The 18018-nt window shown below is 41.0% G+C and overlaps 1 protein-coding gene across 1 annotated transcript in view; it reads left to right on the top strand.

Moving 5' to 3' along the window:
- Positions 1-18018, top strand: part of LOC131985481 (transcription initiation factor TFIID subunit 4-like) — a 102017-nt gene that overhangs the window by 33362 nt on the left and 50637 nt on the right. Inside the window, exons 9-11 of the mRNA XM_059350617.1 lie at positions 4440-4609; positions 12715-12845; positions 17233-17358. Coding sequence (XP_059206600.1) covers positions 4440-4609; positions 12715-12845; positions 17233-17358 — 427 coding nt within the window. The remainder of the gene's footprint in view (positions 1-4439; positions 4610-12714; positions 12846-17232; positions 17359-18018) is intronic.

An 18018-nucleotide genomic window follows, 5' to 3' on the forward strand; every position in this document is an offset into this window, starting at 1 on the left:
GTATGGCTGTCACTCTGAGCCACTGGTCCCAGCGGGCCAGCTGTAGCACAAACACACACACACACACACACACACACACACACTGCAGGGCTTGTGGGGTTTCCAGTGCAGCTACAGCCTTCTGTGTAAGTGCTTGTGTCGTTGTGTGTGTGTATGTGTAGTTTACAGTACAGAGTGAAAGCAGCTGTCTCTGTGCCCCCCTCCTCCCCTCCTCATCTCTCTGTAAACACTCAACATCCGCTGTAATCACAGGCGAGCCAGCCGAGGCCCTCAGCCCTCTGCCAACCTCCCAGCTCAGCCGAAGCCCTTCATATCCAACCCTGTCCTACATGGTGGACACACAAACACTCGTATAGGAAAAGACACACACAGATACACGTAAGGAACAAAAGTTTTTGTTCACCAGTCACTGTTGCCAGTGGATTTATGAGTCCACCAGCCCTTTTTCCATCATTTACCAGCAAACGGAGTTCATTTTGCCTTTGTGGTTACATCCTTTGTTGATCTGTAAATTGCTATGTGATGTGCCTATTTCACTAAGAAGCCTTTACAAATACATTTGACTGAATTAGAACTTAAAAGTGACCTCCCAAAAATTGTTGATGCTGAGACTTGGAAACACAGCAGCCACAAGATTTGATTAGGTTCAGAGCGGGTGCTGTGCCACTATGTAGCTGATCCAAAAAAACAATGAAGAAAATGATGGCAATCCAAAACGAAAAATCGCAAGTCTGGAATGCTAATATATTTTTATTGATGCCCACATCAAAGCAAGGTACTTTGGCATGCACCTTCATCAAAACATCATGTACATTACACCCAGTCAGGTTGTGGTTGTGAATACTTGCAACTTGAGTGTGGGTGGTCCGTTGAATTAATAACCATTTGCAGTGTTTTGTACTGGGTTTAATGACCCCTGTAGTGGCAACACTGCCAGCAATGGTGTCAACCACACTATCCCACCAGCTACCCAGTGACCCCATGATTGCTTTGAGGAGAAGACTTCTCCTGTGTGTCTCTCAGTGTCGGAGCAACAAGCCTGCATGGCCTGGTTGTTAGTCACAGGGATCAATCAGGGCTCCCTGTCTGGGCACAGGAACCTTTATCCACAGGGGTGGGGAGTTGGTGTGATGTGGTGATGGTGGAGGGGGGTTGGTGCTGGAGATCTGTATGCACCCCCATCCAGCACCACACTCAAACACACAGGCTGTAAATGGCTTTGCAATCCTCCCACCACCTATGGCGTGCCCTCTCTGAAACACAAGCTTGATATGGAAACGACATGCATATGTATTCATGTAACCGCCGGCTCCATGTCCTCGAGCCAACCCAAACCAATAACTGAGAGGCTGCTCTTTAGCTTCTGCGGGAGCTAATTACATCTCTGCTTTATTAGCGCAGAGGTATAGTCGGGAATATTCTGCATTTCATATCTCATTCCCTCCTTTTAATGTCAGACCTGTCTTTGGCATTCTCATTTGATTTGAACCTTGGCGATCCCAAATAGCCAGAAACCAGACCTTCCAAGAAAAAGAATATAATAAACTCAGAATATTACCAGTGTTGTTGGACACTGGGTGAAGCTTTACACTATGTACCAATGTGGTGGTTGCCAGTGGAGTAATCTCCCTGCCCTGTGTTACTGCTGGCATTTTTTGTTTTGTAGATCAACACTTCTGATAGTTCGTCTGTAAATTCTGTCCGGTGAAAATGAATAACACCAAGTTACATCTAACATTTTGTCTTCTGCATAGGGTTGCTGCAATATATCTGTATTGTGGAATACCTAGACAATTATCATACTGTGTTAATTTCAATTGATTGATTGATTGATTGATTGACTCATTCATTCATTCGTTCATTGTCCGTAGAAAAATATATCTTTCTTATTATAAAAAGCGAGAATATTCACACATACTACCCTTATGTTATTAATTAACTAATTATACTAATAATAATAGTGATTCTGTAATATCCTGATACCGTGAAAATGAGTTATTTTCTCAGACAGTTATTGTAGCCTGAAAATCTCAACCTTACTCCTGCAAACCTCTTTGTCCAACAGGAGACTCATTTTTGTTCAACAGATATACATTTTTAAACAGTTTCTTCTATTATAACTGGGCATTTGTCGACAGTGTGTGTCATTGGTTGTCACCATTCCTTAACATGTGAAAATGATAAGGTCATCAACATGACTGGTGCATTTAACCTGACTCCATGTATAGTTTTAAGCTGTGGAGCGAGCAGCGTTTCTTCCTTACCTGAGTGAACATGGCCTTAGGCGTGTTTCCTTTAAGGACTGGCCAAGTTATCCATTAGGAAAGGTGCACAGACTGAGGTGCAGCACAGAGTATAATCCTATGTATCCATGCTTGTGTTGTTGTGTAGATCCTCACTGTGCAGGCATAATTAGACTAAGCAGGGGAGGAAAAGAGGAGAGAAGGTAGAGGTGTGTGAGGTTCAGCGAGGTGCTCTAATCGTCTTTGTCAACCTCACGCTGTGGTGTCAAGTTTCATATCGGCTCTCTGTGGCCGCACCAAGGAGCAGGAGGGCCTCGGTGGGGTGGAGTTGGCTGATGGCGTGTGCCCACGCTCAGGCGCCTGAAAGAACTCGGTGCCCCGCGCTGCACACTTGCATACACAAAAGCAACACACGCACAAGTTCTGTCGCAACCAACATCGGTGGCAGGAACGTAAATGACTGTGGAGGTGAGCCAGTGAGTGGCGAGAGGCCACTCTGTGTGTGTTCTGTGGTTCTTTGTTCCCTCCGTCAGAGCCACTCAGAAAATCCGCTGCTCGCTCTGGGCCAGTCCTGTAAGCACAACACGTCACCGCTCAGCTAATTCAGGCCAGAATCACAATCATTACTTGCCAAGTACAATAATTGTAGGGGAATTTGTTGTAGTGGCAACTCGCATAGAAACTTACAGCCTTTGAAGGATGTGAGGACCTCATTTGCAGTCATATGCAATGACCCAAACACAAATTCTGCATGTTTACCCTCTTCCATATCTTTGCTAATATGAAATAGCATATAAATAATGTGGACTCGGCATTATGCCACTGAGAAATGACCGGTGCATCAAGAAAATTCCGAGCAAAGAATGGCAAAGCGGTGTGTAAATAGAGTTTGTTGACATTAGTTTATAGCCAGATCCATCACGGCTCCGTGCCAATCCTCAGGAGCATCCTTACTCCGTCCAAACGCTCTTCATCTCCCTGCCTCACAGAGTGCCGACACAAATAGACCCCGCAATGGGAATTCTGTGCCATTATGACCAAAGCATAGGCCACTGTAACAAAACAAATGCATATTGTCATCTAAGGAAATATTTATGAATAAAAGCTGAATATATTTAGAATGTTATGACATGAATACTGATATTAAGGCTTTGTGTACAATGCTTTTCCTCCACACCCAAACTGAATTGTCTTCCATAGTGGATCAAGCAGCATTGTGCCTTTTCTCTATAGAACTTTTAGTGTTTCTTTCGTTTTGTTATGACCATTTCCCCCTGCACCACAGCCTACACTGCCTAACTGTGGAGGGTGTAGACAGAAGCAGTGTAGACAGACCAACCAGCAGGAGTCACTAATGCTACGACAACAACAAAATCCCTAAAGACAGCTTCCCAAATGGGCCTTTCCCCTGCGCTATCCGGTCCCCCTAATCAGTGCAACCTTCACTGACTTTAGTAACTTTAGTTCACCCTGAACTACCTTGTACCTCTGCTGTACGTCTATTTTGGAGTGTCTTCTGCACCATGATGTGTTAAAACTTTAAAATCTGTAATCCTCACCAGATAAAGGACATAATTTGCCAGAATGCAAAACCATTTTTTTATATTCTTGCAGAAAATATCCATAGAAATAAAATAGGAGTAGAATTGAGGCTCCCATTCAAATCAGCTTAGCAGGATGCTCAGAGAGGCTGCCATTTTTATGTGCACTGTTGCCATTGAAAACGTTGTAGCAGGCCAACTTGGTTTAAATCTAAATAGCATGCAGAGCCAGCTGCTAAATAGGTCAAAGTTAACAAATGAATGCTTCATCCACACACTGTCAAACATTGGATGCATATTTCTACTTTGTTTGGCTCATTTTCTGTAACCACTGTTGCATTAAAGCATAACGGAATAACTAGCTAGCGAGTTAGTTAGCTAGCTAGCTAATTCCAACCAGCATTGCTGGATCTAACTAGATGGAGCAGACAGCAATGCTAACTAGCTAACAAGCCAGCACACTCACTTCACAACTCCACTGATGTGTTGTTACCATAAAAAAATAACAACAGTCACCAATTTTGTTATGTACCAGCCAAAAGACCATGGCAACCAGTGCATTTCTATGAAGAGATAATTTTGTTAGAATTCTAAATTGGAAGTTAATGTTTTCCTTTGTATGTATTTTGCTAATCTTCCGTCTCTCCTGTTGCAGGGATGATGATGACATCAATGATGTGGCCTCCATGGCCGGGGTGAACCTGAATGAGGAGAGTGCAAGAATACTCGCCACCAACTCTGAACTAGTGGGAACGCAGATCCGCTCATGTAAAGACGAGGCCTTTCTCCACCCGGGGTTGCTCCATCGACGAATTTTGGAAACAGGTAAGAAAAGTGCACTGTGCCCATCTTGCAGTGAAGCAATGTTGAAACCCATTTAACTGGTAGATGTTCTCAGCTGCAGTTAGAAATGCCAGCCTCTCAGAAATAAAGTGGTTATTACAGCAGCAGAAGAAATGCACCCCCACCCTTCTGCTCTAAACAACAATCCAAAGCTGGAAATCCAGGCTGCAGTGGTGATGAAATCACTAACTGTTGTCTTTTGCGTTCGGAACATGTTGTTTTCTGTATTTATGTGTCATCACTAAAGACAGTTTTGATTTTCTCTCCTTCAGTGATTCAGTCTGAGCCTTTTCTTGTTTGGCCTCGGTTTAAATTTGATACACTTAACAATTCTTTCACCTCCTTTAATGAATTCTTCAGTGGCTGTCTGAACTCACTGGACCCCAGGCACACACATAAATACTTTATGGGTTTGTCTTTTGAAGGCTGGCTGTCAGATTGTCCTCTGGACTAAAGGAACAGAGTTTAGAGGAATGAGACTTGGCAGTGAGATTTTGATTCTTTCTCTCTTTTTAGTGGATCTTGACACTCTGAAGGCACACAGTATTGCGTGTGCTAATCGATACAGGCGGAGAGGTCTTGGTTTGTTTGCGGCATCACATGAGAGTGATAGTGTCTTCATTACCTCTTTTTGCTACAGGCACCCAATTTTATTGCTTGAAATATACTTTAGGCTCTCGACTGCACAGTGAAACCTGTGAAAACGTATAATGAGCGTTATTACTCAAAATAAAACTGCGCCTAGCATCTTGCTTCTGTGCATCAGATCAAAAAACACACAGCATAATTTCACGTGACGGGGAGTCTCGCGCCCTCGTCTTGTTTTATCTCAATTAAAGTATCTTTAGTGTAGCACGGAAGCCTGCGGGTCATGTTTCGTTACGTGGACTCTTGGCATGGTTGTTATCCCGTCACCTTGGGGCAGAGGGGTTGTTTAAAAATATAAATCTTTCCTCAGGGGGGGCACGCAGCATGATACAGGGCAGGAGGCTAGGGCGCCCCCTGCTGGGGAAGTGGCACTTATGCAGCTTTGTTGTGTCAGTGATTGGCCTCTCCGCGCTCTCTGCTGACAGCAGTCCGAGGGAGGCTCCCCCGGCCTGCCAGCTCCACTCAATCAGAAAGCCTTAGCTGCACCTCTTTACTGTACAAGCACAGAGTTCAACTCTGCTCTGCCTTCTCATTTACTCTTGAACATCCCACTAAAACTTTACCGTGACCTCCCCTGCCCTCTTGTTGCCCCCACAAAAAGATGAGCCCCAGCATATTTCTTTTCTTTGTTACATTTTTATTCAGTGGAGACGTCCTGATTCCCCATTCTTTCTTCCCTTTGTTTCCTTTCTCCTCTTTTGAATACTGGTTCCAGGAGAGGATGTTAGCTGGCTCTTTCTATCCCCATCTTTATTTTCCTCTTCATGTCTCTCCGTGTCTCGTTTCCTCTCCTCTCTTATTTATCCCCTCCAAACAAACACTTGTGCCGCCCTCCTTCCCCAAACCTCTCTCTCCCTCCCCTCAGAACTCTTCAGGCTGGTCCTTGAGCTGGGGAGGGGAGGAGGCGAGGAGTTACATTTCTGAAGCTACAAAACAGCCCTCCACCCAACACCTCCCCCCCTCTCAGGAACCAGAACACAGGCACAGCTGGAGCTCTCTAGAAAAGCATCTCAAAGTTATGATAGTCCACTGATATTTTTAAGGTCCACACATGCACTTAGACACATACGTGCACGTTGCACGTGGGCTGACCACATAAACTCACACATGTGGACAGACACAAGAAGATAGGATATTAGACACAGAGCTGATCTGCAACACACACACACCTGATTGGAAACACACTGAAAATGTCTTAAAGGTTCCATGTAAAGCAATTCAGATGTGTTAATCGCTTAGTATTGCCAATATTTGAATGGATTTTAATGTAACATAAAAACAGAGACATTCCCTGATTTTCTCAGTTGCCTTTAACAAACTTGGTACTAATTTCACTGTAAAAGACTCAGGCTAGGAAAATCCAATCGTGACATTTTCCCAAGGGCCTTGCCTCTCTTTAGCTCCCCTCAGCTAGTAACACTAGCTTACACTAGCTTAGAAATGGAGTCTTTTCTCTCTGGCCAAATAGGTACGTGATCAACATCGGGAAAACTACAGTCAACATCGGGAGGGCATTTGATTCATTGAGGGATGGTATGTTCTCACCAATAGTGGAGTGAACTTTTTGTGCAGAGCAATTACATTCAAAGTCTATGCAAACACATAAAGAGAATGCTGTTATTCATGATACTAACTCATCTATTATAACAAGCTGTGTCGATTTTAGTACACAATGAATAATGTGACAGTAAATAGCAAAGGTGTGTGACTCACACATAGACTGTATAAAATGTTATCTTTCTACTACTCTAAATCAATGGAAGTCTGGCTAACTATAACCTAAGCTAAGCTCAAGTTAGCCTGCTATTTGGTTGCTTTGTAATGTTACCTGGTATTAATCTGCAAATAGCAAGCTAGTTAGTATCGTGGCTCCACATGGTGATACATGAACATCATATCAACATGATGCAGTCTCATATATGTCATGTCACTGTTTTGGCTGAAGCCCAAGATGTATTTTTATCACATTCTACTTTAAAATAGTCTAATGCAAAGAAATATATTGGCGTGAATTATTAATTTAGGATAATTGTCAAATATATCTTGGTAGCACAATTTAATGGCTAAGAAGAAATTATGACATTTATCCTAAAATGGGTCATTCTGATTGGATGTTATGTGTTCTTCAGCATCATTTCCTGCAACCTGAACTTGATTGACTTTCAAAACAAAGGAATTGCCTCATGCCACGTTCGCATCATGTCAGTTTTACAATGAAACTAGCATGAACTGCTACGAGGGAAAACACAAACATGTCAGCCCTCTACTTGTAACACATGAGAGACAAATCCTCTCCCTTGGCATCAGAAATGGTGGAGTGAAGTTAATTATTAAACAAGGTGTCTCTGGGTTTCTAATTTGTGCACAATCACATAATCAACTGATATTTTAATTACCAGTACAGATATTAAACTACAGTATCTAAATAGCACATTACAGCCAGGGAACGCTGCAGTCACTTAAGTCTCACTTTGCTTGACGCTAATGTTTGCTGTTTGAGCTTGTTTGAGAGTGAATCATCATTGGAACTGAAACTCACTGAATAATCAAATTGCCATGGTCTCTTTTTTAGTTGTAGTTACTAATCACAATAGTATTTTCTTGGTTTTTTGTTGTTTTGCCCACTCTTTTTTTATCTGTCTTGGTTGCAATTGATTTTGGCAAGTCAGGATTTATCAGTGTATGCATAAAACCCTTCAATTAAACAAAAATAAATATTAAAAAGATAAATATCAGAAAAGCATTTTACACTTGAGAAATGCCGAAGTCGCTGGATATTTACTTACTAGAATGTCAAGAATACTGCCCTTGCATTTGCAATAGATGGTTGCTCACTATTTTTTAAAAGGGCGAAGGCTTTATTAGGTTGATCAACAATTTAAAATTCACTCCAGGTTACACTAGACTACACCAACTTCTTAGCACATCATTGATCACCAAGGGGTCATGAGAATTTGCTAATGCGGTCTGTTTGTTTTGTAGATCTTCAATAAGAACATTAGCATGTTCGGTAACGCTTTATAATAAGGTCCTTAACCATTAATTAACAAGTAATAAGGCATTGTTCTCGCTTTAGATCCGGTAGTTGCAAAAAGCATAGTTAACTTATAGTTAACTTATAATAGATGAGCAATAAAGTATATTTTAATATCAATAAGCAAACAAAATAAGATTAATAAAGGCATGGCAAAGACATAATGGGTGGGTCATGGGTGTTTGTAATGCCATTATTAACACTTATATAAGCTTATAAACACACAATAATGTTAATAAGCATTTTGTAAGGACTTACAAGGGCCTTATTACTTGTTAATTAATGGTTATTACAAGGACCTTAATATAAAGCATTAACGCATGTTCATGATGCAATGGTATCTCTGGAGTGGTCTTTATGGTTTTACTGGACCTCGAGTCCAGATGTGCAGTGGAAATGATTTTGAGTTAATTTTGAGTGATCGAAAGAAGATCAGCACATCCACATCTGGCATCATGTTTCCCTTTAAGAAAATGTGACTTGCTCATTTCAGGTGAGGGGTGGCAGCTGCACCAGGAGGATTTTATCCTGGGTTACCATGTGTTTGATAGCAGAAGAGTCATATAGTTTTAGGTGTTATACACTGAAAGTAATATAGTTGGGTCATTCAGGACCTTTTACATGTTCACTGCCAGCTACTTTTCAGGGGGACCCTTGTTGCTATGGATACCATTCAGATCTATACTAAATAAATATTCAAGTTGCCAGGCCCCAATGCAGATCGTGTTTTTCCATTGTATTTTCTGATGTTGTCTGTTGTGTTTAAAGTGATGAGCAGACAGCTTCGGTATGAGAGTCTATGGTGTCATCTAACAAGAGACCAGCATGACACACACAAGTAATGACAACAAGAACAAATGTCCACACACTGTAAATCCCCACACGGCACATCCTGAAGTTACGTTACAAGCGGTTGCTCTTCTTTAGACTTCAGACTTAAGAGACAGAATAGGAAAATTCATACATAATGCATGGTTAACATTATAATAATTGTTTACATAACACCTTTTTCATATATCAATAATTACACATACCTTCTATTATATCAAATCTTAATAAGCTCTACACTGCACATAAAAATAAGTGGATACATACGTGGATAGCGGATAGACAGGTTGAGTTAGGGCAGTAGTTCTCAACCTTTTTGAGTCGCGACCCCCAATTAAACATGCATTTTGTCCGTGACCCCCGCTCACTAAACAGAATCTCACACGCACAGTTCAGATCATACAAACTCAGTTTTTAAGACGAATTTTGGACAAATAATGAAGCAGACAACAACTAAAACATCTCTCTGTCTGTGCATTTATATGTATATATTTTTATATTTGATTGTTACTTTTAATCTAAGTCCTTTGCTATCAGTTTAAAGGTCCATTCTGACCTCCTACGTGTGTAACAGGCAGCTTCAAGCCAGAGGCTCCTTGGAAAGTAATAACTTGCTACTTTGGGATTTGTCAGAAAAGACACAAAATTGACCACAAAATGACACAAAATGACACAAAATGATCAAAAATGACACAAAATGACAAAAAAAAGACACAAAATGGCTCAAAAAATAAACAAAATGACAACAAAAAGACACAAAATGACAAAAAAAGACACAAAATGACCAAAAAAGGAAACAAAATGACCAAAAAAAGACACAAAATGACAAAAAAAACACACATAATGACCAAAAAAACGACACAAAATGACTAAAAAACCCCACAAAATTACTAAAAAAAAGACATTAAATGACCAAAGACAAATACACATTAACACATGAACACTTTAACACAGTGGCGACAGAGCTGACTTCCCCCAGTCAGCTGGCGACCCCCAGAAATCATCTTGCGACCCCAATTGGGGTCGGGACCCCAATGTTGAGAATAGCTGAGTTAGGGAACGTGTTCCACACATACACCCAAACATTGGGCCGGCTGTGTCTTAGTTAGTGGAGCTGTCGTCCACTGGTTGGAAGGTCCGTGGTTTGATCCCTGACCAGGGCAGCCTACGTCCTTGGGCAAGAAACTAAACCCCAAATCGCTCCCCATGCTGTGTTCATCGGTGTGTGAGTAAATGTGTGTGGCGACACGTAGGGTTGCCTCGGCCACTGGTGAATTGCTGAATAAGCATCGTCTATAATGTGAATCTCTTTGACTAGAAAAGCGATATATAAGTGCAGTCCATTTACTATCTGGGGGGTGAGCTTTTTTGAAAGCCTTTTTTGTGACTGTATTTTCCTTTAAAAAAATAATTATAGATTATGATATATGTAGATGATAACAAGTATCAAACAAAAAGAGGTGTAGGCTACAAGCAGCAAGTTCGACGCCAGCATGTTACAACACATTTTCACTACCAACTCATCAGATACCGACACTTGGTCAGTGGCTGTTGGCGTCATATACCGACGCTCCAGGTACCCCTCTAGTGTCAGTTTTGGATGTGTTAGCGATGGTGTGATTTATCGGCTTGTAACATGCTTAGTAGCTTTAAAAATAAACTTCCGTGTTCACAGGAAATGGTTTCTGCAACAAAGTTGGCTGTTTGCTTGACCCATCCCCTCCTGCCCTCCCGCAATGGACCTTCATGGTGTTTACATTAAATTTGTTGCTCTGACCAGCTAATAATGACGTGGATGGGTTAACATTGGCGTTAATGGAACCCTGATGCTTCTCATGCAGACACTAAAGACTGATAACGGGTTACATGCTAACATACTCACAATGGCAATGCTAAAATACTATTGTTTCACAGGTATAATGTTCACTATCTTAGTTTTGCTTCTTCACATGCTAAAATTTACTAATTAGCACTAGATACAAGTTATTTAAGCTAAAAAGTTTTGCAGGTATTTGGTCATAAATGTATTGTACACATATATCTTTTTACCTGCTGGTGACGCTATATGAAAAGTCAGGGGGTCACCAAAGTGAGTACAATTTATCCTAAATGGGTCATGAATGTCTCGACCAAATTTTGTGGCAGTTTATCCAATAGTTCTTTAGACATTGCACTAAAAACCACAAATGTGGACCTCATAGTGGCATTAGAGAAAAAGTCAGGGGATTACCAAATTCATTAGGATGCATTGTTTGAAATTCATTGAGGTCTGCACCATTTAATTACATCCCATCCAATAATTGCTGAAAAGTTCAGTCTGGACCCACAGACCCACTGACCGACATGCCAAATGTCCACCGAACCAGAGATGTTACAATCTTTGGCGCAGGTTATTCTTGTTATCTGTTCCATCTTGTAGAAGTTAAGCAAAATATCAAAGCTCTTCAGTTCATTAGTCTGTTTCTAGCTGTGTTATGGGCCCTTTTTTCCTACGTGAATAATAGTGATTTGTATCTGTACGAGTTCAAGAATGTGTTTTTGCTCACAGTAATGTGGCTCTCTGGCTAAGTCTCTTAAACTCTCTCTGAAATATTAATGTCCCTGAAAGATCTTATTTTTTAGGAAGCAGAAGCCTATTAATGTTTTTCTTTGACCTTGTGACATTGCCACATGTATTGCCACTGTAATTATAAGGCTAACAGGGCTCCCTCCATCCATTTCAAAGCTAGAGCGGATGAGGAGTATATGTATTGTTCAGCTGATTTAAATAATTGGTGTGGTTTACTTAAAAGGGTGCCAGAGAGAAAATTATGGTAATGGAATAATTTAAAAGGAAGTTGGAAACAGATAGTAACCCCACCAACGTCTGTCCTCCTCTCTTTTGTTATGACTTCAGATGAGTTTTGCTCGAAGGAAACTAAATTATCCTTCCGCTATGAAAAGAGATGGTCAATGTCGTTTACACACTCGAAGGAGCTTAGCTAGTAAAGCCACTCTGGAATTTGCACTAAGACTGAAACAAATTAACTTTTCTGTGTGATGAGTCCTATTTCTGGGAGTTAATTGCACGTACTAATCCAGGCAGTATTTCTCTGTGAATGTGTGTGTGAGTGAGTACAGTTGGAGTGTGTGTGTGTGTGTGTGTGTGTGTGTGTGTGTGTGTGTGTGTGTGTCTGTGTGTCTGTGTGTGTGTGTGTGTGTGTGAGTTGTGAAAGTTTTGATCTTCTGTGTTTTTATGAGTGAAACAATTACCTTCTACCTGCTTAGCTGTTGATTTCCACTAAATGGCAAATTATAGAGACAAAAGAAATGATGATAAAACAATCACTTTCAACCTGTTTATCCCTTTAATGAATTAAATGAATAAAGGCTAAATTATAAAATTCCCAGATGGTAAAGCAGAGGATTAACATTTTAAATGTGACAGAATCAGTGATGTGAATTAAAAATCTGGTTTTAATTACAAAAAGCAGAAGTATTAACTGCTGTGTGAGAAAGAAGTGTCAAATTGATACTCATCGCAAAAGTTTACTCTTGCCCTAAATGTGTGTGTGTGTGTGTGTGTGTATCTTCACAGCTAAGAAGTTTGGAGTCACAGAGGTCCCTATGGAGGCGGTGACATTCATCTCACATGCCACACAGTCTCGACTTCGAACTGTGGTAGAAAAGGTTTCAACCATCGCACAGCACCGACTGGACTCCTGTAAGGTAGGAACAAAGCAAACATACATAGCCTCTGAATATGTCCAGAGTCATTTATTGCATTTTAAAGGGGACTTATTACGCTTTTCCTTATTTCCTGTCATATATATTATATTGAAATGTTGAATGCTCATATCAGGCCGCCAAATTACATGGCACCCACCGCCATCACTGTGCACAAAAATCCTCAAAAATGATCCTTCAGAGAACCAAAATGCTAATTTTCTTGAACAAAAACTTGCTGCTTTCCCCCTGATTTTACGAAGTTCTATTAAAGATATAATGTGTAACTTTTCCAAATTTATGGTAAATGGTAAATGGACCTGCACTTACATAGCGCTTTTCTAGTCACTTTGCGACCACTCAAAGCGCTTCACACTACAGACTGCGCTCATTCACCCTTTCACACACAAATTCATAGTGGTGGCAGAGGCTACCCTAAATGGTGCCACCTGCCACCATTGGGAATTCATTCACACACCGATGAACACAGCATCGGTAGACCAACTGAGCCACAGCCGCCCCTTTAAATGTCTAAAAACTACAAGATCTATGTTATATATTTTGTTGCGTTGTGTACTTACATCATCCCAAAACCCACTTTCAAACCCAGAATAATATATATATATATTTTTTTATCAAGGTAACTGTCTGTTCATTTGCTCACCTGTTATTTGCATCATGTGTCTCTGCTCATGCGTTAGTGTTGTGGTGTAGTAAAGCTGTCATAAAGGACTGTTTATGAAGTTTTTCACCACACTGGGGCGTCCTGGTGAAACACTGGTAGAGTCAATACCACATGATGCTTCGTCCTTGTAGGCAGGCGGCTGCATGTCTTCCCTTCTGTCTCCCCCTAACGCTTTGTATCGCTCACTGTCAAATCAAGCTAAAAAAATAAAGGCAACAACAACAACAATTAATTTGCGATGAATGGTTTTGATCTTCATTGTTTCTAACTATCCTAACTATTATAGACAAATATTTTAAATGAATGAAGGATTTTAGTCCCCTAGTAATAGAAAATGTAATAAAATTCCCTTAAGAGCATCAATAAATACGATATGATAAGTATCGTTAAACAGTAGACGTGTTACCATTAAAGTCTAAATGAATTTTGAAGCGAAATTTTGAAATGACGCATTAAAGAAAATGTGAATTAGGGACATTTCCTTTAACAGGTTTAGAGCGGATAAACAAAGCTGCATAGATGTACTTTCATCAGAAGATGGCAGTGTAATGTATTGCTGTAGGCTAATCCGAGATTGTATGAGAAAGAAAACAGTAGAAGAAGATGAGATTGACCAAGAAAGAAAAAATAATACAAAATAGGTTGCTAATTGGGGCTACACGGTGGTGTAGTGGTTAGCGCTCTCGCCTCACAGCTAGAGGGTTGCCGGTTCGCCTCCCGCCTGCGGCTCTTCTGTGTGGAGTTTGCATGTTCTCCTCGTGTCAGCGTGGGTTCTCACCGGGTACTCCGGCTTCCTCCCACAGTCCAAAAACATGCACTTAGGTTTAATTGGTGACTCTAAATTGCCCATAGGTGTGAATGAGAGTGTGATTGTCTGTCTCTATGTGTCAGCCCTGCGATAGTCTGGCGTCCTGTCCAGGGTGTACCCCGCCTCTCGCCCAATGTTAGCTGGGATCGGCTCCAGCCCCCCGCGACCCGATTGCGGATAAGCGGTTAATGGTAATGAATGAAAAAAGGTTGCTAATTGGAAAACTTTGGCCCCATTGAGAGAAAAAATGTCTTCCGGAATTAAGATCAATTTATAATTGTTCTTTCCTGTCAGCTCATCTTGAACGGCTGAGCAGAAACAGCTAATCAATCATGTGAGTTAAATGTTTGCTACATCAGAACTTATTTTCGCAAAAATCGTTTCCATCTCCTGTTTAAAGAATTAAATATTTTTCGAAAAAGACAAAAACCACCTCAAGTGAGCTAAAAACGTTCCCGTGCATTTTCAACCATTTTTCTAATTTTGGTGTTTCCATCATGCTTTTTCATGCGAATCTTTAAAAAAATCTGCATTGAAATGAATTGAAGGAAACACAACTAGTAACAGCATGCCTAGCATGCAGCCAGTACAGCCCTGGATAGCTCAGTCCTGCCACAACACACTGAAGCCATTCTGCTCGGATTAACAGCAAAGGAGAATGACAACATATATGTACACTAATCTGTAGGACGAGACAAAGCATATGTTGTCAAGCCGTCCTCATAAATCTGTTATTGTAATAATGGTGCAGCTGCTCACAGACATGGGCACCATTATGTTGGGACATATACAGTAAATAGTGGATCGAGATATTAAATCATTCAAGTTGGGGAAGAAACTTCATCAGGACATTCATGCAAACACATACTTAAAGTGCCTGCATCCAGACACAGCGGCATGCACACAAATATACTTTCGTCTGTCTTGCATATAAACTCACAGATAGAAATGCAAGTGTCCCTTTAACATAAACACATAAAAGTTAATATTTTTACCTTTAAGTTGATAAACAGGAGAGCTCAGAGTTCTCAGCCAGTCAGCTAAAACTTAAGATATGAAAGAACTTCTAAGTGCTCGTCTGCGCACACCTGCATACTTTTCTCCTTATTGGTGACTTTACTTTTCATATCCCTTGAGTGCAACTACATAACGCAACTATATAACCACATTTAATTGGCGTGCATTAAAGCACAAATCCATCTCAGCTACGAGCCTAAATCTTGGCGTTTGTTGGGAGAACTGGGGGGAAACTTTGAAAATGTGTTTTTCCTGATACCAAGAGGAGGAAGAGGAGGAGGGAGGAAGAACATCGCTACAGCTGTCCCCGTCTTGTTTGGTGCTTCTTCTTCTATTCGTTCCTTCTTTTCCTTTTTTGTGGTTTTGTAAATGAGGTGTGTGTGAGAGAGGCACGGCGCTCTGTGAAGCCACTCTGTTGACATCAGCGGAAAAAAAAACAGAAAAGGGAAAAGACCAAAAGACAAAGCGGCCTTAAAGAGCAACCGGGCTTCGGCAGCGGCGGCAGAAGCTACGGCAAGAGTGCAGGCTCAGCGCTGCAACAAAGAGGAGGGAAGCTGGATGAGAGGGAGAAAGAGGGGTGGGTGTAGGGGTGCTGGCGACGAGCCTTCTCTGATGTGTCTTTGTGCTCTGTGCCACCCAGCTTCTCTCATCCACTCACACACACAGACCTAACACACACACACAGAAAGATAGAAAAGAGAGTGATGTCAAGTGCAAGAGGAGAACAGAGCTGCACAGCAGACATACAGACACACAAACATCTGAAATAAGCAATTATCTTATTAACTTTTGAGGACTTACGTGCAAAGTTGTTTTTACACCTGCCTTTTTATTTCCCAAGTGGGAGGTGATGCGCCATATGCAAAGATAAGCATCGTCTTTAAATAGAAAAAGTCAGTGTGTGTTCATGTCTGTTGTCGTGATGCGACTGTTGCTGCTCCAGATGAGCTTTTAAAGTTGATTTAACCAAATGTGCAGTTAATGATGAAGGTATTCTTATCATAAAGGCATGCCTGACCTGTCTGAAATGTATATTTTTTCCTGCGTTTAGTTCTGATAAAAGTCCATTGAGCTTCTGTTGTTTTATAGATGTAACTTGCATTAGCAAGAGCACAGAGAGCACTTCCACCACAATTACAGTTACAATGCATGGTATAAACCACATCTGGACAAAGCATTTGTATTAATCCGGTATCAGACATATTTGGAAAAATTCAAGTAAACATGAAAATACCAGAAAGGTTAAACTCATGATCACCAATAACAAAAACATGAAATTGCACATCGTTTAAGACCATTTTTATAACAATATCCGTGAACAAAAAGTTGGAAAAGCTGGCTGGAAAAGCAGATGATAAATATAAAACAACACCCAAAAAGCATAAATAAAACCTGCTAAAGAAGTCGACAAAATACATTAAATTAACAATCAAACTGAAAATTTAAAAGATTAATTGATTATGAAATAAATGATTAGTTGTAGAATAGCAATCTGGAGAGAACTAATTAATTATCTACTGTTCACCACTATTTTTGATTGGCTAACGTTATGTGACCCATTTAATGTATTACAATATTACTATGTTGCAGCGAAAAGTACACTCTTTAAAAATTATTTGGAGTTCGGTGGAGCCAAACATGGTCTCTCATTAGATTCAAGTTTCTCAATTTTATGCCGAACAAATATTCTACTACCCTCCTCGTGCTTTAGTGAAATGCATGTTCTAGCAATTTATTTACAGACGATGCTTTTTGGATTTAAGATAACTTAGTGAATACAGATGGACTGCCCTGAAGTTGCCCTCCGAAAACAGCCACTGAGCTTTTAGCTTTTTCCAATCGTTGCCGTGGCAGTGATTTTCTCTGTATCTCCTTGTCAGGATGACGAGTGCTACGAGCAGTCTGCAGACGTTCGCTCTCAGCTTCGCTTCTTCGAGCAGCTGGAGAGAATGGAGAAGCAGAGGAAGGACGAGCAGGAGAGAGAGATCCTGTTGAAAGCCGCTAAAGTAAGTTATTGTCACCTCACCATCCCAATGTGTGTTTGTGTGGGTGTGCGAGTTGTTATGTTCCCGTGCAACAGTGTGTTTTTGTGTACCGCTGTGTGTGTGCGTGTGCATGTTGCTCCTGTGCAGGCTCTGACGGATGAATTAGAGTGTGACACCAGTGGATGAAGTGACCTCCCTGCGTCCTCCCAGGCTCCTGGCCCCAGGGCTCCTCTGTCCTGGCTTTCCTCACTGGACACAGTGAGGAGGGGGGGGCTCGCACACTGCGCAGCCCCCATGCACCATGCAGCCGACACACACACACACACACACACACACACACACACACACACACCCACACACACACTTACACTCACCCACCCCCATGTACAACATCCCTCTATCACAAGTCTGACAGCTCAGGTGAAACAGAGCATCAGTTAAAAAAAAAATAGCACAGAGTGTCAGAGATCTATTCCATTATTCCATGTACAACTTTTACTCATATTGCTCTAAACATCTACTGTCAACTAGGCTTTCATCAGGAAAATTGCACTGTGCACAAAAAGGATTGCATTTTTCCAAAAGCAGTCACAGAGATTTGTTTGAATAAACTGCATTAGTGATCACAAACATAAATAGTTGCTTTATTTGAAATATATGAACCAACGAAAAAGCCTCATA

This window comes from Centropristis striata, chromosome 2 (genome assembly GCF_030273125.1).
Source record: "Centropristis striata isolate RG_2023a ecotype Rhode Island chromosome 2, C.striata_1.0, whole genome shotgun sequence".
In the NCBI taxonomy this organism is placed as follows: Eukaryota; Metazoa; Chordata; class Actinopteri; order Perciformes; family Serranidae; genus Centropristis; species Centropristis striata.